Genomic DNA, 22,991 nt, shown 5'->3' on the forward strand with positions numbered 1-22,991 from the left:
ACATGGTGGCACCTGTCACCCAGCACACACACACACACACACACACAGGCACACACACACCCAGTCCCTCTCACATGACCGGATTACACTCGCTCTGGGAGCCTCTGCCATCCCCTTCCTCTCTCTTCTGGTGACCGCCAGGCCTCGCACCCCTTGGCACAGTCCCCGAGCTCTCCTGGCATTTGTGGCCTCACATCCAGCCAGCGCCAGGGTGACTAACGGTTTCCCTTGGGAGGGACCCCACAGCCGACCAACACAAACACCCCCAGTGTCTTCTCTTGGCTCAGCAGGACGGCACAGGCTGCAGGCTGGCCACCTGGGAGACGGATCTGTGGGACCAGCCATCCCCTGGCTCTGTGACCTCCTGCAGGTGTGTGACCCTCCAGGCCCCAGCTCCCCTGGCCAGCCACACTTCCACACCACCCCCACCCCTTACCCCAGAGCCCGCAGACTTGAGGCCCGCAGGGAGCCATGACTGGCACGTAGCAGGTGCTCTGGCAGCTCCTGATGCCAGGGGCTCCTTACCCCTTAGGGAGTGCTGTTGAGGTGAGTCCCCCACTCTCCAGGATCCCTCTTCGGCCTGCAAATTCCCGGCCTCCCAGGGCCTCCCCCATGTAGGATGGTCTCAGCCCACACCCACCGGCACTTGTGGGGGTGTTGCAGCCGTGTGGCCCTGGTGCTGGAGACACCACCTGCCTTTAGAAGGGGATTGTTGGCCAGGCGCAGTGGCTCATGCCTATAATCCCAGCAGTTTGAGAGGCTGAAGCAGGGGGATCACATGAGGTCAGGAGTTTGAGACCAGCATGGCCAACATGGTGAAATCCTGTCTCTACTAAAAATACAAAAATTAGCTGGGCATGCTGGCGGGCACCTGTAATCCCAGCTACTCGGAAGGCTGAGGCAGGAGAATCGCTTGAACCTGGGAGGTGGAGGTTGCAGTGAGCCGAGATCTCGCCGCTGCCCTCCAGTCTGGGTGAAAGAGTGAGATTCCGTCTCAAAAAGAAAAAAAGAGAGAGAGAAAAAAAGAAGGGGATTTTCTCCGCCAGTGTTTTCCAGATATCTGAGGAGCTTAGAAATAGGACAGCAGGAATATGTGTGGGGGATGCCCGGGAGGGTGGGGTTCCAGGGAAAACAAGGCGGGGATAGAGAAGCAGGCTTGAGGCAGAGGGGCTGGTGGGCCGTGGCTGACCACTTTGGAGGTTCCCTGGGGAGGGTGTTAGGCTGCCACAGTGGGAGCAGGGCCTGTCCTCACAGCAAAGTGGCCACAGCAGGCTCAGGAGTTTAAGGACGTGGCCCGAGCTGTCGAGGTGGGTCCCCTCTCTGTCACCCAGAGGCCTAGCAGGCCTGGCAAATGTAAGTGTCTAGTGTGGTTCACCTAGCCGATAGGGCTGGCCGGCCACAGCCTCAAGAGTGGCCCACCAATACCACCTTCCCTGGCATCCTGCGGTTCTTCTCTGCTGCCAGCCCAGAACCCAGAACATCCTAGGAGCCTCCTGGGCAGACCCAGCCAGAGTTCTCACACCTGACTGGGACGGGGCCACCAAGGGACCATGTGGCCAGCTGGGAGGTGGCTGGCAGGCCAGGAAGAGGACCAGGACTCAGAAGGCAGCCCCAGGGAAAGAGCGAGGGGGCCTCAGCAACCCCAAGAGCCATCCCTGTCCCCGAGCTTCCTTCCTGGCCCAGGATAGAAGCCAGCTGTCCCTGAGGCCCCCCTGGGGCTGGACATACGGGAAGAGCCTCCCCCGCCTTCCCTGGCTGGTCCCAGGTCCATGCACGACCACTGGCTGGCCAGGTCACTTCAGGCCACTTGTCCCTGACAGGCCGAGTTTCCTGGTCTGTTGCACAAGGTCAAGGTCCTTTTTTAGCCCCAGACATCTCACAGGCACACTCAAGAGACAACTGAGACAAAAGCAGAGGTGGGGGCTCCTGCTTCCCCTCTTCTCCCCAGCAGCCCTGAGGCCCCTTCTGGGCACCAGGACTCCTGGAAGCATCATCTGAAAGCTGGCGGACTGGAAGAACCCCAGCCCCCAGCAGCCCCTCGGGCTCTGCTTGCACACGGCCATGACCTCCAGAGATGCCCCATGTCAGGGATATCTGCTGGGGGCAGGAGGACATCACCAAGCCAGTGAGCTCTTTCTTCCATGCCACCCACAGTGACCAGGGGCGGGCAGCCACTGGTGTCACAGCCAGGTGAAGCAGGAAACCCAGGACCTTGGATCCCGACACTCAGAAGGGCCCCGTCTCAGAGGCTTAGCGTGGAGGCTCAGCATAGGAAGCAGCAGCTCTTCCAATAGCACAGCAACAGCAGCCTCACGCGTGAGTGCCTGGAACCAGACTCTTTGGGTTCAAATCCTGACTCCGTCTCTCTCCAGCTGGGTGACTTTGGGCAAGGGCAGAAGCTTCTCTGTGCCTCAGCTTCCTCACCTGTAAAGTGGCGGTGATAAGGCACTCCCCATGCTGGACTCTTGTGAGGCTGAAATGAGTCCATATGGGAGAAGGGCCTGGGATGGTGGTGGAGAAAGGAACGGCTGCACGTGCTTTGCTCTGAGCCCAAAGGGTAGCCCGGGGCCAGTGTCTACTCTGCTATCATCCTCCATCCTGACAATGCCACATCAGGTAACACTGCCACGCCCAGACAGAAGGAAGCTGAGGCCAAGGCTTGGACCCCGCCTGAGTCCAAGTGGACTTTCTCAGCCTGGCCAACTTTCTCAGATTGTCTCTCGAGTGTGCCTGTGAGATGTCTGGGGCTAGGATGGGGTGCCTGTCATTGGTCCAGGATGGGGTGCACCTGGGTCCCAGGAGAGCCCGGAGCAGCAGGACGTGCTCAGCCTCCCCACCAGGACCAGCAGCGGGACCCTCCCCAATGGCCTCCACTGCTGTTCCTGGAGCCCAGGGCCTCGCGAGCCCTGACTCAGCTTCTCCTTTCCCTGCAAGGGGCAAGAGAGCCAAGCCCAGGGATGTGGTGCCCAAGAGGGGCAAGTTTCCATGTAGAGAGGCAAGCTGGGGCAGACAAGAGGCTGGGACCAACAGGGACGCAGGGCCTACAAAGGGGGCAGGAGCAGCCTTTGGTTCACTGACAGGTGTGGGTCTGGGCTGGCCTGCTCTCCGTCCTCCCAGCACACACACAGGACTCCGATTCCCCTCTGGGAGTGCTCCCTGCCAACATCAACCCTGCTGTGGCTCAGCCCACGGGTGGAGAATGGACATCCCTGGGTGGTACACCTATGCCCCCGATCAGAGCCTGCCCTGAGGAGGGGACTGCAGCCCCCAGGGGTGACCAGCTGGTGCCGGACCACAGAACTTGGTTTCTCCTCCTCCTCTTCCTCCTTCTTTCTCAGCCAGGAGCACTGGTGTTTTCTGTTAGGCCAACGCTGAAAGCTTGAGTTGGGGGAGCTCATGTCTATGGCTAACAGAGACTGCTTAGGCCACTCCTGGTCTGAGACTCTAGGAGAAAGAGGCTCCTCTGTCTCCAGATCTGGAGCAGGGATAGGGACCTGAGCAGCCCTGGTGTGGCTGTGGCCTGGGGTCAGGCGGAGCCCTGCTGTCTGGGAGACAGCTCTGGGAGGAACCACAGCCAAGATGAAAGGCTTCCCAGCAAGCCTGCAGAAGAGTCTCCTGCCCACAAGAGCTCCCCGACAGTATCCCCGCCAGATGCAACCCTGCCACAAGTCTCGTCCCCAAGGGCAGGCTGGGTCCCAGGAGCTGAATTCTCAGGTCCCCAGAAGAAACTGTGGGCTGGGGCTGCTGCTGACCCAGGTGTGGCTGTCCACTCTCAGTCACACTCAGTGAGTGGCACTTGCCAGGCATCATCCCACAGCCCTGCAAAGGGGAGCAGGTAACAGACGTGCAGCTCAGGCAAGCCCAGGTTCGAGCCCCAACCCCTCTCCCAGCTCCTGGGTCTCTGTAAATGGAAGATGGGTCTCCCCACTTCAGAGGGTGAGGAGTCCCTGGTTCACAGAACAGACATTAGAGAGCCCTTGCCAAAGGCCGGGCTGGCAGCTGAGCTATTCACATCTGTGCATTCTTCAGCCCCTGCAGCAACCCTGGGAGGTAGCTCCGCCCCAAGCTCCATTCTGCAGACGAGGACACTGAGGCTCCCAGGGCCAAGGGCACGCAGAGGTCCCAGAGCTAGGATGGGCCAAGCCCTCCACCTGGCTCACTTGGCAGGTGTTCAGAAGCTGGGGGTGGTGAGCTGCTCATCTTCAGCCTGCAGCTGAGGATAATATCGGATTGCTCATTGCAGCCCTGGCCGCAGAGGCACACGCGGAGCCATGTCACGCTGCGCAGGGGAGGACCCTGGGTGGCAGTCCAGACAGGCATGGGGACCCCGAGGAGCAGGCAGAAAGCAGCAAAGCCCTGCCCTTCCCAACAGTTGTGGGGGAGCCTCCATGGGCCCCATGGAGAGCCCAGGCACAAGGACTGCTGTGCTCTGGGGTGACCCAGTGCTGTAGGTCAGGTGTTCAAAATGTAGAGGACGCAAATGCAGCAGCCGGCCAGCCCTCCTGGGCCGGGCAGACAGACAGCTGTTGGGAGGCGGGAGCTGCCTGGCATTCCAGGCATTTCAGCGCCTCTATAAAGCAGGGGCGCTCCTGCGGCTGTGGGGGTGAGGGAAGGGGAGTGCAGGGCGGCCCTGCTCCCCAGCGTGGCCCAGGACCAGCCCGCTGGAGCCCACTGGGGCCTGCCATCTGCTGGGCAGAGGAGGGCTGCTGCCGCTCCCTGGGCCTCAGTCTCCTCTTCTGTAAAATGGGGAGAACAGAGGCCTCCACCCCACCTCCCGGCTGCTGGAAGGGCCCAACGAGACAGGTATGAAGAGTCCTTGGTACATGGCCAGCGCTGACCAACCGTCCATCCGTGGACATGATTGGTTTTCAAGACACACTCAGTGCCGTGGGGATTCTGAGCAGGGAGAGCCCACACCCCTCTGGGGGGTCAGGAGAAGCTGAGGCTACACAGGGAACCAGGGGAGGGTCTCCTGGCAGAAGGTCATGCAGAGGCCCAGAGTCTGGAGGGCATGTGGCTGTGGGGATCTGGTTTGGCTAAAGCCCAGAGCAGGTGGAGAGTAGGGTGGATGCCGGGGACTCCTGAATGGTGGGCTGGCAGGCAGGGGCCATGGGAGGCTTCGGGGTGAGAAGGAACAGGGGTGCCAGCTCACGTCTGTGCTGGCTCAGAGCCTGCCCAGGTTGAGCGGCTCCCGGCCTGGCCCAGTCCTGTGCCCCCCACCCTGTGTCTCCTGGGGCAGCGACACCCCCAAGAGCAGCCGGTCTGGCTGTTCCACTCTGCCTCCCCCTCTCCCAGCTCCCCAGGCCAATCGCTTCCCCTGCTCCAGGGAGAACCGAGGGTCATTTCAGTCCTGTTCAGAGCTGGACGCCTTCCCCAAAGCCAGCTGGTCTGCGTCCAGGCGGCCAGGGCTCGGACGGGAGCCACACACATCCCGCCCCACCCGGCCCACCTCCGTTCTGTACTCCACTGCCTCCCTCAGAGGGCAGCTCACATTCCAGCCCTTCTGCAGGGGCTCCTCAGGCTGCCCCAGGCCCAGCCACCTGTCTCCCCCCTTTGGGACGTCCCTCCCGGCCCCCATTCTCCTTAATCGCTGCAACACATGTGCAGCTCCGCTCCCTTCTCCACCTCCTCCCCCTTCGCTTTTTCCCTTCCCCAAGCTTACAGCCCTGGCCCTGGAGTTTACAGCTGCAAAAAAAAACACACACACACTCATGCACAAAACCAACTGTGGAATGTTTTCCTGCTTTCGAGCGGGGTTTATGGCTCCAGAGAGCTCTCTCCTCCACTGCCTCTCATAGCACCTGACATTGAATTGTATTTCCTCACCACTCTTTTTCGCTCTTACTGAAAGCTGGGCTAGGGGCTGGGGACAGGGGCCCAGTCTGAGCGGGAGCCGAGGGGCCGAGAGGTGAGGATCAAGGAGGATCAGGGCCCCTGCCGTGACAGGCTCTCAGGGGATCGTGCGCCTCCCACCAGAGCCGCACACACAGCAGGCCTGGTTTTCCCATTTGGAGAGGGAACTGGGCTCCTCAGAGGCCAGACTGAAGTGTGCGGCAGCCCCGCCTCCTTGGACTTTCATTCATTCTTTTAACAAAGTCATTCATTCAGCCAGTGTGTGCTGAACACCACCATGTGCCAGGCTTGGGCGTCGGGGGTGGGGCAGGGAGCCAGCCGGCCAGAGCCCTGGGCCCTGGATCCTGCAGTCCAAGGGGGCCACAGCCCAGACAACCCAACACCAACATCTCAGCCAAGGTGGCGGGTCAGGAACGACGTGGCGTGGAGGGCACTGCGCGGAGCCCCTCAGCTTTCCTTGGGGGCCGGCGGGGGGCGGGTGCTGTTCATCACAGAAGCCTTCCCCACAGACAGGCTGTCTAGGCTGCAGGCAGAGGGAGCGAGGCATTAACCAGAACAGGCGGGGCAGGAAGTGCCTCCCTGCAGGGGAGGTGGGAGGCTGGGAGGAGAGGAGGCAGCGTCTGAGAGTGTGCATGGGGGCTGGGGGAATGGGTCTGGGCCATAGATGGCCTGGTGGTCTCTGTGAGCACTTGGACTTCACCCTTTGGGCTGTGGACGCCTCAGAAGAGTCTTAAGCAGGAGAATGAGACATATCAAGTCAGACGTTTCATTGCAAACAGCAGAAATGGGCTCCAGCCAACTTAAGAGAGATTTCTGGAAAGGTCTGTGGGAGCTCCCACATGGAGGGAAAGGTGGAACAGCCGGGCCTCACAAAGCAGGACTGGCCCAGCAGCCTCTCTTGGAGGGGCCAGTGTTGAGACGGTCCTTGGTCTTGCTGTCCCCAGATTCTAATTTCCAGGAGAACAAAGGTGCAGGAATACTACACTGGACACCACCCAGCAGCAACCGAAGGGACTGTCCATCAGTAGGACAGGGACAAATCGCACAGACATGACATTGTGAGCAAAAGAAGCCAGATCCAAAAAAGTCCACGGTCCATTTGTAGGAGTTCTAGGACAGGCAGTCAGGTACGGGGGCAGAAATCATACCAGTGGCTGCCTCTGAAGGGGGCTCACTGGAAAGGGCTCAAGAGAATATCCTGGGTGGTGAGGAGGGACACTGTGCTGGTTACAAAGGTGCGTTTTCAGCAGACTATACAGGTGAAATCTGTGCGTTTTGTCCTATGTGAATTACATCACAATGAAAAAAGAGAATGGAAGTAAAAGCTGTTCTTTTGCTAACAACAAATCAATCAATCAATCCAGGGAAAGAGAGTCTGCCTGGGTAGCTCAGACCACACACACCCATCATTCCTTGGCCAGGGGATAGGGGGCACCCTGCCAGACAGCTCCCGCAAGACCTCTTACAACGAGGGAAGGTAATTTCCGGAAGGCCAGCCAAAGAACTGTTGTCAATAGACGAGGGAAGAAACACCGAGAGGGCAAGCACCGGCCTGGTGCTTGGAACACTAAAAGAGATGGCCCCAGGTTGTTTACTTACAATGTGAAACAGTGTAACCAAGTAGAAAAGAACGTTAGTTTCATTAGTCTGGCCACCAAGGAAACCTGTGTGGGGCAAGAGCTGGCGAGTGAGAAGTATATGTGGGCTGGTAAGGTGGGAGATTTATCTACAAGGTCCTTTTAAGGATTAGAATTGGTGAAATCTTGGGTTCTCTCACCTCAGGCCACCCATGGACACGTGACTGAAGCAGCAGCATCCACCAGGCTTCTCATTCTGGGGAGAGGATCAGGATGGAAAATGTCTAGAAGGCAGGGATTGTCCTGTTGGGGACTTTTCCCCAAGGTTGTTGCCTCAGAGAAAAGAATATGGTCTCCCTGAATCCTTGAATTAACTCCTCTGGCCTCAAAAAAAAAAAAAAAAAAAGAGAGAGAAGGCCGGGCGCCGTGGCTCATGCCTGCAATCCCAACACTTTGGGAGGCCAAGGTGGGCAGATCACCTGAGGTCAGGAGTTTGAGACCAGCCTGGTCGACATGGTGAAACCCTGTCTCTACTAAAAATACAAAAATTAGCTGGGTGTGGTGGCAGGCACCTGTCATCCCACCTATTCCAGAGGCTAAGGCATGAGAATCTCTTGAACCTGGAAGGTGGAGGTTGCAGTGAGCCGAGATCACACCACTGCACTCCAGCCTGGGTGACAGGGCGAGACTCTGTCTCAGAAAAAGAAAAGAAAAATCAGAGACAAATGCTGGTCACGTGGCATGTCAGCTGTTGGCCCTCTCCGTGTGTTACTCGACACGTGCACGCACATCCCCGCCTCCGTCCAGGGCATTTAAACCCTCTTGTGGGTGCTCCCCGCAGCTGCCATCAGAGCCCTGCCCAAAGGGAGCTGGCCTTCCCACTTCGTGCTCCTGTGCTGGGGACCCGGGACACCAGCACCCTCCCCACCCCAGCCAGTGCTTTCCTCCTGGCCCATGGGGACGCTGGTGGCCAAGCTGCTCCTGCCCACCCTCAGCAGCCTGGCCTTCCTCCCTACTGTCAGCATCGCAGCCAAGAGGCAGTTCCACATGGAGGCCATGGTCTACCTCTTCACCCTGTTCTTCGTGGCGGTGAGTCTGGGGGCTGGGAGGAAGTCCCACACAGGCCCCATCCTGGAGACAGAGGAGAGGCTCTCTGTCCACAGCGTTCTTGTATTGGGTGATGAGCAGAAGTGATTTGAAAATGAAACGGCAAGCTCAGGTGGGGTCTGGAGACTGAAGAGAGAGGACTAGGGGAGTCCCTTCCCCTATCTGGACCTCAGTTTTCCCATCTGTGCCAGGAAGTTGCTCTGGGATCACTGCCTGTGTGAGACCAAGCCCGGGGTGGAGCAGCGCCATTGAGTTGAGGATAAACCCTTCCAGCGTGCCCCTTTTCTCAGCTGCTAATCAAAGCCCCCACGGCTGCACATGGGGCCACCTCCCCTCCCCACCTCTCTTCCAGCTCTACCCATAGGCCACGATGGAGCAGAGATGAATGGGGCAAGCCAGGCCAGGGAAGGGGTCTGCGGGGTTTAGGGAGTGTGAAGGCCTGGGTGAGTGAGTCTGATTCCAGAATCCTGGAGCTGCTCTGGTTCAGGAGGGCCTGCTGGTCTCTCCCTCTTCTGGGGCCTACTTCTCTCTCTGTGGGTCCATCTTTCTCTTTCTATTTATGTGTCTGGCTGGCTGACTGTCTCCGCTCACTCTCTCTCTGGCTCTCTCCTGCTCTCTGTTTCCTGGTACCTGTCATTGGGTGATTTTACCCTGCTTTCAGTGGAGCGCGCGGAACCCCGTCTGTCCTTGTTTCTGAGGTCGCTGTTTCTGGGACCCCGGTCTCCCCTGTCTTCTCTCTCTCTCTTTCTGGGTCTCTTTCACTCTGTGTTTCTCGTATTGGTTTTCTGTGTCTAGTTTTCTCTGTTTCTCTTTTTTTCCTTTCTCGCTCTGTCTGGTTCTCTTTTGATTTCTGGAACTCGATCCCCATGGAATTCACTCTCTCTAAAGCTCTTGGTCCCACCCTCACTGGTTTTAGTCCCCTGACTCTCCATGTGTCTCTCTGGCTTTAGCTATCCACCTTCTCCAGCTTGTCTCTCTCTCTCTCTGTCTCTCTCTCTCTCTCCATCTATCTCTCTATCTACCCACCCATCTACCTGTGATCTATTCGTCTATTACCATCTCGCCATTCAGCCATCCTTTATGTGTCTCGGTACCCCCTGCCTTCCTGCCTCTGGGTCTTTCCGACTTTCTCCGCTAACATGCCCTCACTGCTGGACTCCCACAAGTGGTGCCCCACCTCTTGCTCTCCCGAAGCCTTCCTTGCTCACCTTCCATCAGACCCGTCCTTCACTGACAGCCCAATCCCCAGCGTGACACCTGCTCTGGGGAGGCAAGCATCCCGCTAGCCTCCTTCTTGGGGCAGTGCTGGGCCCAACCTGTGAAAACTCCACCTCCTCTCCCCAGACAGCCTCCTTCTCCAGCAGCAGGGCCTCTATGGGCAAGAATGCCAAGTGCATGTGAGTGCACACAGGGAGTCCTGAGCGGGCGAGGCCCGTGAGCTCACACGTGTGTTTGCAAGCATGTATTCACATGTTATGCTTGTATCCTGAATTGGTCAAGTCCAATTTTGCCCGCAATGGCAGAAGCTGAGTGTGCACGTGTGGGCTGGGAGCGAGGCATTCCCTCCAGTGTGTGCCACTCCCAAGGGTGACAGTGGCCTGGGACAGGCTGGGTCCTTTGTGGAACCAGATGCCCTGGAGCTTCTGAGTCCACCTCGAGCGCCAGTACCCAGGGCGGGGGACTGGGCTAGGCGCTCTATGCACAGTGTCTGATTCAGCCTTTTCACCTTCCCCACAAGCCTAGGATCTTGATTCCCATTTGGCAGATGAAGAAACCAAATCCCAGAGAGACGGAGTCACTTGTGTCACTGTGACCATCAAGCTCTCCAGAGCTCCTGACTCACCCAAATGCCACTGCATTCGCTCCTCTGGGACTCCAGCCTGGTCTAGGGCTAGGAAGCCTCTTGGACAGATGAGAGACTGAAGCCCAGAGCAGAGCCAGGATTTCTCTGCAGGTCCCATGGCCTTAGCGCAGGGAGAAAAGCTGAGGTCTTGTTCTCAAGGCTCCTGTTAGACCTAGCCCAGCAAACCACAAGCACCCACCAGGCCACACCTCCCTGCCTGGGCCTAGGCTGGCCCCGCAGCTGCCTCTGCACTGGTCTCAGAGGCCCCACCCTGCCCCACCCAGAGTGGCAGGGGCAGCTGCCTCTCGTGACAAATGTCTTCTGAACTCAAAGCCACACTCAGTCCCTCCCAAAGTTCTGCCACCCGCATGGCGTCCCTTCCCTTCCAATCAGGCCCCTCCCGTGACAATCTCCATCTCTGTGCCAGACACCTTGCTATGGGTGCAAACCCCACGGAGACAGTGTGCTTGTCACCACACAACAGAGGAGGCACCCCCCCGACAGCCACTCACCTGAGCTCCCACTGGGAGCATCTGCAGAGTCAGACTCCCCAGCCTGAGCTCTGACCCCCCAGGCCCTCAGCCGCACCCACCCCACCAGTGCCCCGGCTGGGCCAGGTCTGCCCCCTGCACTGCAGGATGGGAGGAAGTGGCCAGGTGCCAAGCACTGCTCTGTTTCACCTCTTTGGGCAGGCAGTGCTGCTCTGAAGTTCACTTTCCCCATCTGTCGAACGGAGCTAAGTTCCCACCATTGGGAGGAGCCAAGGGCCTAGTGGCAGAGGCTGTGGGTCCCCAGGGTGAGCTGGCTGTCCTTTAGAATTCTCAGAGCCTGGCGTCCCCCTCCCTGAACACATGCAGCAAGGACTCTATGCTGGCAGCCGTCCATGCAGCTGGGACCAGACAGAGCCATTCCTGCTCCTGACAGGGCAAGGGCACAGGCCTTATCAGAATCTCACAGTGAATGCCTTAATCACACATGACCATCTGTGCTACATCGAGGCACACAGACAGCAGGTGATGGGGCTGGGGTGGGGGATGGGAAGAAGCCAGGAGAACAGGAGAACAGCCTAGGGCCGGAGTCCTCCCCGCTCCTCTTTCCCACAGAGGTGTAAGCACCTTGATCAGGCCCCTCCTGAAGCTTCCCTGTCCCCAAGGTAAACAGTCATGTCCACCGCTGGTCACCCTCCTCTAGCCGTGTCTTTGCCAGTCTCACTTCAAGAAAGGTGCACCACACAGAGCTCGGCATAGTCTTCTGGATGAGCCTGACAAGAACAGAGAGAAGCAGGACCGCCTCCTCCCTCATTTTAGATGCTGGATCTCTATTAATGCCTCCTAGGGGCACCGTCACTTTAGGCCGTGTACAATTGCCATCGGTAGAAGCACTCCACTTTGACCCCGACTTGCCTGCCCCCCAGATCACCCAGGGCCCCCGCTCCCTCTGTGCTGTCCCTGTCGCCTCCAGACACGGGCTGCTTTCCAGCACGCCTGCTCCTCCCGCTGAGCTGGGCTGACCAAGAGTCCACCGTGCTGTTTCCCAAGCTTGTTTGTGCCAGTTGAACCTGTCAAAATAATTATGTCATGTAATTAAATATTACCTAAAATGATGAAATGCGAATGCAAAAGGAGAGAGAGTTGTTTTCCGTAGAAAAGTAGTTGACTGCTTTGAAAACACTCCCTATAAGCCTTTTGCCTTAAAAATTGCCGTGAAAGTGGGTGTTGGGGAGGTGACTACGAGAGTATAGGGCAGAGATGGATGAGCCTAGGGGGCTGTGTTCAGCTTCTGCAAGGGGGTCTCAAAGATCTTCGTCCACGTTAAGGCAACAGAAACCAGGCGCTGCAGCCCGGCTCTGTGTGGGCCCTGCCAGCCACAGCAGTGCCACAGGGAATGTGTTCAAAGTGCACATTTTCTACCCAACCCAGCCCTCTGTAATCAGCAACCCTAGGCAGGGCTCAGTAACCTGTGTCTAAACAAGGCCCCAGGCGTTCTGATGCCCACTCAAGCCTGAGAATGCTGCTGCAGTGTAGACCAGTCATCAGAGGGGTAATTTGTGCAAGAGAAGGCCTCAGGAGCCCCCAAAGAGCAAAGGAGCCCCCAGAGAGGCTCTGACCTCACATCCAAAGATTGGCGAGTGAACACGCAGCTGTGTGCTTCAAGGAAGCACAGATGCTGAAGGTCCAGGGAGAGCCGTGTAGGGTCCCCCCCGGAGACCGCCCCACCTAAGCGGGCTTCACCTGAGTGACCACTCAGTCTCCGCCCAGTCCTGCCAGTGCAGATGAGCAAATTCTGCTGAGGTGACACTGAGTGAACCCTTGGCACACCCCAGCCCCTAAACACCTCGCTGGCATGTGCCACTTAATCCCCACAGGACCCTCTGCGGGAGTGCTCGGCAGTACCCCCATTTTTCAGACAGGGAGACTGAGGCACACAGTCATTAAGTGACTCGCCAAAGTGACTTCTTGCAGCCAGCAAGTGACCTGGCACTCTGGGGGCCGTGGCTCGGGGACCAGCCCTGGCCTCTTCGTGCCGTGACCACCTGTGGGTTTTCCGGCAGCTCCACCATGCCTGCAATGGACCCGGCTTGTCTGTGCTGTGCTTCATGCGTCACGACATCCTGGAGTATTTCAGTGTCTACGGGACAGCCCTGAGCATGTGGGTCTCGCTGATGGGTGAGTGGTCAACCCCTGCAGACAAGTCTTGCGGACAAGGACCGGCTCCCCAGTGTCTGCACACCCACCCTCAAACCAGTCCCGCTGCAGCTCTCTATCCCCACTCACTCCCAGCCCCAGGAATCTCTTCCCTTGTCTGGGTTTCAGGGTTGTGCTTAATCTATGAAAAAGAATATGCACCTCTTAAATGCCCTGATGCCGATTTTTGATATCCTTTTAAAATGACTCATTTAGTAAAAGCTTGTTGTGACACATTTCAACAGCAGAGGCATACAAAGGAAAAAGTGAAAGTGCTCCCTCCCGTCACTCCTTCCCTGGGAGGACCGCTGTTCACTGCTCAGGGGGTTGGCTTCCCAGACTGTCATACAAACATCCACACACACGGGTGATATCCAGCCTGGAAGACAGGACTGTTCATAAGCCCCCTGTCCCACCATGTTTTTTTCCACCTAACTGTTGTCTGTGGCAAGGTCCCCAAGACCTGAGGCTCCTTGCCATCTAACCGGGCCTGTGAGGGGCTTCATTTCTTCTCTTGAATCTTAGTGTCTTTGTCCTGTGATCCTATGGGATAGATTCGATCCTATTCACTTTGCATAGTGATTATTGATTTTTAGCCACAGGGTCTCACTCTGTCACTCAGGCCAGAGTACAGTGGCACAAACACGGCTCACTGCAGCCTCGAACTCACAGCCTCAAGCCATCCTCCCACCTCAGCCTCCCAAGTAGCTGGGATGACAGGCATGCACCACGACACCCACCGAATTTTTTGTGGAGATGGGGGTCCCGCTATGTTGCCCAGGCTAGTCTTGAACTCCTGGTCTCAGACGATCCTCCTGCCTCTGCCTCCCAAAGCACTGGGATTGCAGACCTGAGCCACCACAACCAGCTGTGGTCTGTTTATTAAAACGAGGTGCTGGGAGCACAATCCAAGCTGCTGTGTCCATGGGGAAGCAGCAGGCTGCCTGTCCTCTCAAACTGGCTGGAATTCAGACCCCTCCATGACCAGGCTGGGCCTCAGGGTCTCGCTGGCTGAGGGGACACCGAGAGAGGGCATCTACAGGATGCCTCCTGGGGGCTGGGGGGTGGGGGGTAGCCAGGAGGAGCAAGAGAGACCACTCACCTCCCCCTGTGTCTCCCTGGCCCCTCCAGCACTGGCCGACTTCGACGAACCCAAGAGGTCAACATTTGTGATGTTCGGCGTCCTGACCATTGCTGTGCGGATCTATCATGACCGATGGGGCTACGGGGTGTACTCGGGCCCCATCGGCACAGCCATCCTCATCATTGCGGCAAAGTGGGTGCGTACTGCGCGAGCCTCGATGAACGGGGACCCAGGAGGCCCGTCACCTCTCTCCTGTCTGACTCCTCCTGCCTCAGATCTTCATTTACCTCCTGCCCTCATAGGCAAATGGGTGGATGCAGGAATTCAGCAAAAACACGTAGAAAATAGCCATGAGGTGCTCCGGCTGTGTAGACTGTGTGTGACGCTTGTCTGTACTCACCAGCTCCAGACTGAGCCCAAGTTACCCAATGTCTCACCTCCATGCCCGTACCTGTAAAGCAGGTGTTGTCATTACAGCCCCCTGCCTGTCTCATGGGGTGGTTCAAAGACTCACTGAGATCAGGCACCTGAAGTCCTGGCATGGAGCCTGGCTTCCAATGTGCTCCACACATAAGAGCTATTTGTTATCACTCTCATCATCACTCTTACTACCAGCTGCTTTAGAGATGCAACATCAACTTGGAAAATGGCCTGGGGTAATCTGGGAAGACTTCCTGGAGGGAGTGAGCCTCGAGCTTGGTTCTAGCCAGGAGGGAGAGTGTGGTATGAGAGTGAGGCAGCCTGGGCCAGACCTTCTAGCACAGACAGCCCCTTGCAGAGCATCAAGGCCCTCACGTGGTCTTCAGTGCTCCCTGCTCTCTCCGTTCTACCAAGACCCTCCTGGCTCAGGGACCAAACCCCACTCAAACTCGCCCAAGCTAAAAGGGATCTTAGGGAAAAATAGACCCGGGGCATCTCCTGGGACCCCAGAGCAGGAGGGAGCTCACCCTTGCAAGGGTCTCCCAGACCTGGGGAGCCAGCAGGCTTCAGCCTGAGCCTGCCCTCCAGGCCTGCAGCAGCCCAGGCACCGCCTGAACATCCCTCTGCTGCATTTCACCTCTTTGGAGTGGACCTGAAATCTCAGGGTCAGCTTCAAGTGCCAAGAGAGAACCTGGCTTGGTCCAGCCCAGCCACACTGCCAGCCCCGGCCAGAGCCGCAGGACACCCAGCAAGACAGAGGGCAGCTCTCAGTGCAGGAGGGCCCACGGCTGTGGGGAGAGCAGTCGAGTTCTGGTGGGCAGCTTGCAAAGCCCGTCCCAATCCTCCCCACAGCCGAGGAGCACGGGACTGATTTGCCATTTGGCCTGTGAAGGAACCAAAGCATGGAGGCCTCAGCAACTTAACAGGACGTCATGGCAGGGCAGTGGCAGGGCCAGAACTTGACTTCTTTTTTTTTTTTTTTTTTTTTTTTTTTTTGAGACGGAGTTTTGCTCTTGTCACCCAGGCTGGAGTGCAATGGCGCCATCTTGGCTCACTGCAACCTCCGCCTCCCGGGTTGAAGCGATTCTCCTGTCTCAGCTTCCCGAGTAGCTGGGATTACAGGCACCTGCCATCACGCCCAGGTAATTTTTATATTTTTAGTAGCGATGGGGTTTCACCACGTTGGCCCAGCTGGTCCTGAGCTCCTGACTTCAGGTAATCTGCCTGCCTCAGTCTCCCAAAGTGCTGGAATTACAGGCATGAGCCACCACGCCTGGCTGGACTTGACTTTTTGAGCAGGAGACAGAGGACCTGCTTTCTGTCTGCAACTTGAGGAAGCAGCGCTAACCCTGGGCTGACCCAGGAGGCCCCTGGGAGTCGCCTGGTGGGGAGAGAGGGAGCGCTGGGCATAAGTGGCCTGGACCAAGGTGGGTGGCAGGAAGGAGCGTGCTGGGGCCCTGGGTCCTGGCCACCCGCCTCTCGCCTCCTTCTGCCCCTGAAGGTTGCTCCTCCCGCTGGTCTTGGCCAGGTCTGAACTGGGCTGAACTGTAATTGGCCAGAAGAGAATTCACTGGTGTGTTTGCCACCAAGAGCCACGAGACTGCCAAGGCCCTCAGGCTGCAGATCCAGCCACAGGAGCCCAAGATGGGCTGCCCGCCTCCCCGCATCTGGGGCTCAAATTGTTGTCTTCTAGACCATTTAGTATGGAGTTTATTTTGGATTTTCAAGGGCAATTGTTTCCTGGAATGAGGGTGGATTTTTCTCCCTGAGCCTCATCCCCTCTTGGGAGGGGTTGGGCAATGGCAGCCCGGGAGGAAGAAGGAGGGAGGGTTGGGTGATGGCGGCCTCGGAGTGGGGCCAGGCCCACTGTGTGACCTGGGGCAGGCACCTCTCTTCTCCCTGGTGTTACTACTGCAGGGCTGGCCAGAGGTGGGCTGGCAGCCTTAATCGCCGCACCCAGGGTCACACGGTCCAGCTGTCTTCAGGCCACTGCACGACTGCAGGTGCTCAATTCCTTGTTGGCAATGGAATTCCAGAAAACGGAAAGCCGGGCATCAATTCATAATTCACTGGGTGGCAAAACCTGACCTGACCCAGCATAAGGCTCTTTGTGCTCTTTGCATAGGCCACTCAGCAATGGGTGCAGTTATCGGGTGCTGCCCCCACCCCCAGGGGCTTGTGCCACACGCTGTGTGTCTAACAGTTGATTCCACTGAAATCTAAAGCCTCCTGAGTGTACCCCCATGGGCCTGGCCCCACTCCGAGGCCGCCATCACCCAACCCTCCCTCCTTCCCCACCAACAAGGCTGTCGTTCCCCAGCCCCTCCCAAGAGGGGACCAGGCTCAGGGAGAAAAATCCACCCTCATTCCAGGAAACAACTGCCCTTGAAAATCCCAAATAGACTCCGTGTGAAGTGGCCTAGAAAACACAAGGCCGGCCCCAGGGATGTGGCCCCACACTTCCCGCATCTTCCTCGGAATGCAAACCCCTCTGTAAGTGGAAACGCCCACGCGAGCCTTCCTAAGCACTGGGACCTGAGAAGCAGTGCTGGCCAAGCTTGTCTAATGAAGAGTGAGATAGGTCCTTTAACTAGGAAAGCAAACGATGCTTGTCCGTGGCTCAGGGATCACCACAAGTGCCACCCCCATGGGCCACACTGGGCTGGCAGGTCCCAAGTACTCCAGTACTTTCCTTGGTAAGCAATCATGGAGTCTAGTGCCCCCAGGGCTCCCCTCCAGGGAGGAGGAGACATGCGAGGGTGGTGTTGTCACATCTCAAAGAGGCGGGAGGGCAGCGGGGTCTTCGTGGGGCACATGGCCCAGAAGCTTCCTTCCCAGCCATCCAGGCTGGGGTCTCTGCTGGGTCACACCGTGAAGGGCCCTGTCCAGCAGAAGCCATCTGAGGCTGGGTGTGGCAGGAGGCTCCTGAGCCTCCTCTCCTGCCGGGAGAGGGCTGGGGTGAGCCTGTGCAGGGCCAGCTCTCGGGCTGGTTTGGGGAGGGGCGTTCCCCAGTGCTGTGACCTAAAAGCTTTGCTGTGGCCTCCTGTCCTCACAGCTACAGAAGATGAAGGAGAAGAAGGGCCTGTACCCAGACAAGAGTGTCTACACCCAGCAGATAGGCCCCGGCCTCTGCTTCGGGGCGCTGGCCCTGATGCTACGCTTCTTCTTTGAGGTACCAAGCCCAGCGGGGAGGTGTCCTGTGCCCCAGAGCCCACTCGGCATGGCTCTGCTCAGCTGGGATACCAGGGCTGTGCCCACGCTGGGGGGACTCTGACAGCCCCAGGCCAAAGTCTGGTATGAGTCCCTGCTCACTAGCCCCTCCCAGGGCTATGTCGGGGGCAATGCCGTCCCCGGCACCACCAGCACCATGGCCTGTGTGGACCTGGAGGTCACAGAGAGACCAAAGCTGGCTGCCTACAGACAGCTGGCATCTCAGACGGCAGCACAGCCTGGGAGACGCCTGGGGCAGGTGCCCGACACCTGGAGGAGGGAGGGAGGGAGGGGAGGAGACAGGGAAGGAAGGAGGGAGAAAGTGGAGGAGGGAGGGAGGAACAGGGGAAGAGGGATAAGGAGAGAAAAGAGGGGGAGATGGAGGGAGGGAGGGTAGGAGGGAGAGAAGGATGGAGGAAGAGAAGGACAGCAGAGAGAAGGGATGGGGAAGAAGGAAGGAGTGCAGCCTGGAGGATGGCACAGGCCCTCACTGCTCTGGGGTTAGGTGGAGAGAAAAACTACCGTGAGCGCGACCGTGGGGGAGGCTTCCTGCAGGTGTCCCAGTGCCCTGGCAGAGGCGGGGGCCTGAAGGGGTTCTGCTGGGTCTTGGAGAGGGAGGAGCCTCGGGGAGGGGGCTGAGGCCCCAGACTGACCGCTTGCCCCCCGCAGGACTGGGACTACACTTATGTCCACAGCTTCTACCACTGTGCCCTGGCTATGTCCTTTGTTCTGCTGCTGCCCAAGGTCAACAAGAAGGCTGGATCCCCGGGGACCCCGGCCAAGCTGGACTGCTCCACCCTGTGCTGTGCTTGTGTCTGATGCTGCGCCCAGCCCGGCTCTGAGCCCCTGCCCTCCCCAGCTCACACTTGGCCAGAGTCCCAGACAGTTTCTCGTCCTGCAGCTCCTGCTGTCCTTCCCTGCCCTGGAGCATCCAGGAGAAACATCTCTTCCATACCCTGAGAGGTTCCCGGGGGTCTGTGAAGGGCCCACCGTGCTGCACTAAATGCTTCTTAAGAAACTGCTTATTCTCTTGTGACGGGGTACGCAGGACCAAGCTGGAAAGATAAGAATGTTCTCCTCCCAGGCCTTGTCACAACCCATTGGCGTGTCTGGTGGAGCCCTAGGTCTGGCGTCTGCCCACCCCACTGCTGGCCAGGAGCCCAGGAGTCCCAGCCGGGTGCCAGCCATGACAGGGGGGGCTTCCATGTCTTCAGTTTTCTCCTGGAAACTGCTATCACCATCTCTGTCCTGTGTCCTCAGGCTCCGAGCGACCCCATTTAGGAAGCTGGGGCCAGCGGGGCCAGCTGGATCCCACCCCTCCCACTGGGTCCCTGAATCAAGCCGTTTTCATTATTATAACCAATAAGAAGTGCCTCAATGTATCAACCTCACTGCGTCCCAGACACTTTATATACGTCCTAACCCTTAAAGCAAGACTCAGCCAAGCGTCATCCCTCCCACCCCAGCCGCTTGTTCAGGGCCCGGAGCAGGGGCTGCCCCTCTAGAGTGGTTGGCGTGGGAGGTGTGAGCTCCGCTTCTGGCCCTCAGCACCCGCATGCTGGCTTTTAGCCCTGCACGCCGTCCCCAGCGTGGAAAGCTGATGGGTTTGGGTGCAGTGCCCGTGAGCAGAGGCTGCAGGGCCCAAATGCCGGGCTCCCTCGGCCGGGCCTCCCTGCTGCGCCATGGGCGGTGCTGTCTGTGAAGGACTGCGGGGGTGGTGGCAGCAGGTCCCAGACATCACCTCACAACCTGCGTCCCCCGGCACCCAGCGATTCCAGGCCCATCTGTCAGGCAGGAAGTTACCTACACCTGTCTGGGGCCTGTTTGTGTTTCCAGACGGTGCCACCGGCTTGGGAGTGGTTGCCCAGGTCCACTGCCCATGGAAAGAGGGCGGTTGTTTGTCCTAGAGTCACCCCCTGCTCGCCTCCAGGGCTGGGAGACAGCTGGCTCCACTCCTGGGCTGGGGACAGGGTGGCCCTCTAGGCCCCTCCTCCATACGGTCGCTCTGACACCCTGGCCTGGTGGCCCCATCTGCGGCCCTCCCTGATGGCCTGGCATCCCCCAAGTCTCAGGGGCCCCTGGCCTGCCCCTTCCTCACCTGGCGTCCCTCCTGGCCTCGAAGGGCAGGCATAGAGGACAGCCAAGCTCAGCCCTTTCCTGGCCCCGGAGTCTTTGAATGCAGAACAGCCCAAGGCTGGCACCCTCTCCCCAGCTCTCAGGGTATGAGCAAGCTAAGGCCCCAGCATCCAGGGCTCCAAGCCCATCCACCCAACAGGGGAACTGGAACATGTCCTACGTGTCCCCATCATAGGGCTGAAGACACCCAACTTCTAAGCCCTGACCTGGGGTTGAGGGACAGGCATGGCACTGCCTCTGTACACTTCCAGTCCACCTGAGGAGGTGCACACATGTCTGCACACACACCACACATACATGCACGTGCACACATTACACACTCCATACACCACACATATACACAGGCATGTGTACACATCTACACACTCCATACACCACACACACCACACACACACGCACATGCACACATCTACACACTCCATACATCACACACACCACACACACGCACATGCACACATGGATACACTCCATACACACACCACACATACACACACGTGCACACATGTACACACTCCATACACCACACACACCACACATACACATGCACATATGTACACACTCCATACATCACACACACGCCACACATACGTGCACGTGCATGCATGTACACACTCCATACACCACACAAACCACACATACGTGCACGTACACACATATACACACTCCATACACCACACACCCCACACACATGTGCACACACATGTGCCCACACATACTCCATAAACCACACATACACACATGCATGTGCACACATGTACACACTCCATACACCACACACACCACACATACACATGCACACACATACACACTCCATAAACCACACATACACACACGAATGTGCACACATATACACACTCCATACACCACACATACACATGCACACATGTACACACTCCATACATCACACATACACACATGTGCACACATGTACACACTCTATACACCATACACCACACGTACACACATGTGCACACGTGTACACACTCCATACACCACACACAGCACACATACACACACGTGCACACATGTACACACTCCGTACACCACACACACCACACATGCACACACGTGCACACATATACACACTCCGTACACCACACCCACACCACACATGCACACACGTGCACACATATACACACTCCATACACCACACACACCACACATACATGCACACGCACACATGTACACACTCCATATGCCACACACACCACACATACACACATGCACATGCACATGTACACACTCCATACATCACACACACCACACATACATGCATATACACACATATACACACTCCATACACCACACACCACACATACACGCACGTGCACACGTGTACACCATACACCACACACCACACATACACACGTGCACACATGTACGCACTCCATACACCACACATACACGCATGTGCACACATGCACGCATTCCACACACCACACGTACACGCACGTGCACACATGTGCACACTGCATACACCACACTACACATACACGCACGTGCACCCATGTACGCACTCCATACATACACACACCACACATACATGCACGTGCACACATGTACGCATTCCATACACCACACACACGTACACACACGTGCACACATGTACACACTGCATACACCACACACACCACACATACACGCATGTGCACACATGTATGCACTCCATACACCATAAACACACCACACATACATGCACATGCACACATGTATACATTCCATACACCACACACACACCACACATACATACACATGCACACACACACTCCATAAACCACACATACACACATGCACGTGCACACATATACACGCTCCATACACCACACATACATGCACATGCACGCATGTACATGCTCCATACATCACATACACACACGTGCACATATATACACACTCCATACACCACACATACATGCACATGCACGCATGTACATGCTCCATACATCACATACACACACGTGCACATATATACACACTCCATACACCACACACACCACACATACACACACATGCACAAATGTACACACTCCATACACCACACATACACACACACATGTGCACACATATACACACTCCATACATCACACACACCACACATACATGCACATACACACATATACACACTCCATACACCACACACACCACACATACACGTGCACACATGTACACATGCCATACACCACACATACACACACACATGCACATATATACACACTCCATACACCACACGTACACACACGCATGTGCACACACATACACCCTCCATAAACTACACATACACACCACACATACACGCACGTGCACACATGTACACACTTCATACACCACACACACGCTACATGCACTGCGAAAAGACGGGGTGTCCTTGAATCAGCGTCTTCCCCTCTGGCCCCGTGTGGAGACCACAGGAGCCTCACACCAGGCATTGTAGGGGACAGGCTCTGGGGACCCCGCAGCTGGAGAGCCCTGGACATCCCTGCAGAAGCAGGCACCTGCATGGTGGCCGCCCCACCTCCCTCCCCACCACAGCAAGCAGCCAGCACCCCTCCTTCCCGCTTCGCAGCAGCAGCACATGGAAAGTTGGAGGCGGCAGGCCACTCCGAGCAGGGCGGTGGCGAGGGCCCTGCCAAGCGCGAAGGGCCACACTGGCAGGCTCCTCACTGCAGCGATTTACGAAGGCCGTCCAGAGCCTGGCCAAGTCTGTAAGTCACGGACAATTAGGAGGCGCGCTCCAGCCCTCAGTCCCTGCCCACCACTGCAGGATCCCGGGCTCCAGGCCCAGCCTCGACCCTCCCGACAGGGGCAGGCCCCTCCCCTTCACAGGCGACCCCTCGGGGGCCCCAGGCCACAGTCCTGAGCCCACTTTGCCAATAAGGACTCCGAGGGCCAGGGACGTCAGTCAGCTCGGGACAGTGGCTGCTGGGTGGGAGACGGTGCCACGGTCTTGCCAGTCCCCCCAGCTGTGTCTCCCTCCCATGGCCTCAGGCACCACGGCCCACTTTGACATCTTGGGGGCTCTGACCAGGGAGCCAGGTAGGGAGCACCCGGGAGGGGCCACCCTGCTCACTTGACACCCA

At 57.7% G+C, this 22,991-nt stretch overlaps 1 protein-coding gene across 2 annotated transcripts; it reads left to right on the forward strand.

The window, feature by feature from the left end:
- Window positions 1-8,187: 8,187 nt before the first annotated feature.
- Window positions 8,188-18,681, forward strand: MYMK (myomaker, myoblast fusion factor). Of its 2 annotated transcripts, none has more exons than XM_016962003.4 (5): window positions 8,188-8,519; window positions 12,932-13,046; window positions 14,196-14,344; window positions 17,624-17,740; window positions 18,448-18,681. In XM_016962003.4, exons 1-5 carry the CDS (start codon window positions 8,385-8,387, stop codon window positions 18,595-18,597), a joined length of 666 nt encoding a protein of 221 aa, XP_016817492.1. In that variant the 5' UTR covers window positions 8,188-8,384; the 3' UTR covers window positions 18,598-18,681. The 2 variants fall into 2 exon arrangements, with proteins under 2 accessions (XP_016817492.1, XP_016817493.1); XM_016962004.3 differs by lacking the exon at window positions 8,188-8,519 and adding an exon at window positions 12,319-12,420.
- The last annotated feature ends 4,310 nt before the right edge of the window (window positions 18,682-22,991 follow it).

Source organism: Pan troglodytes, chromosome 11 (genome assembly GCF_028858775.2).
Source record: "Pan troglodytes isolate AG18354 chromosome 11, NHGRI_mPanTro3-v2.0_pri, whole genome shotgun sequence".
In the NCBI taxonomy this organism is placed as follows: domain Eukaryota; kingdom Metazoa; phylum Chordata; class Mammalia; order Primates; family Hominidae; genus Pan; species Pan troglodytes.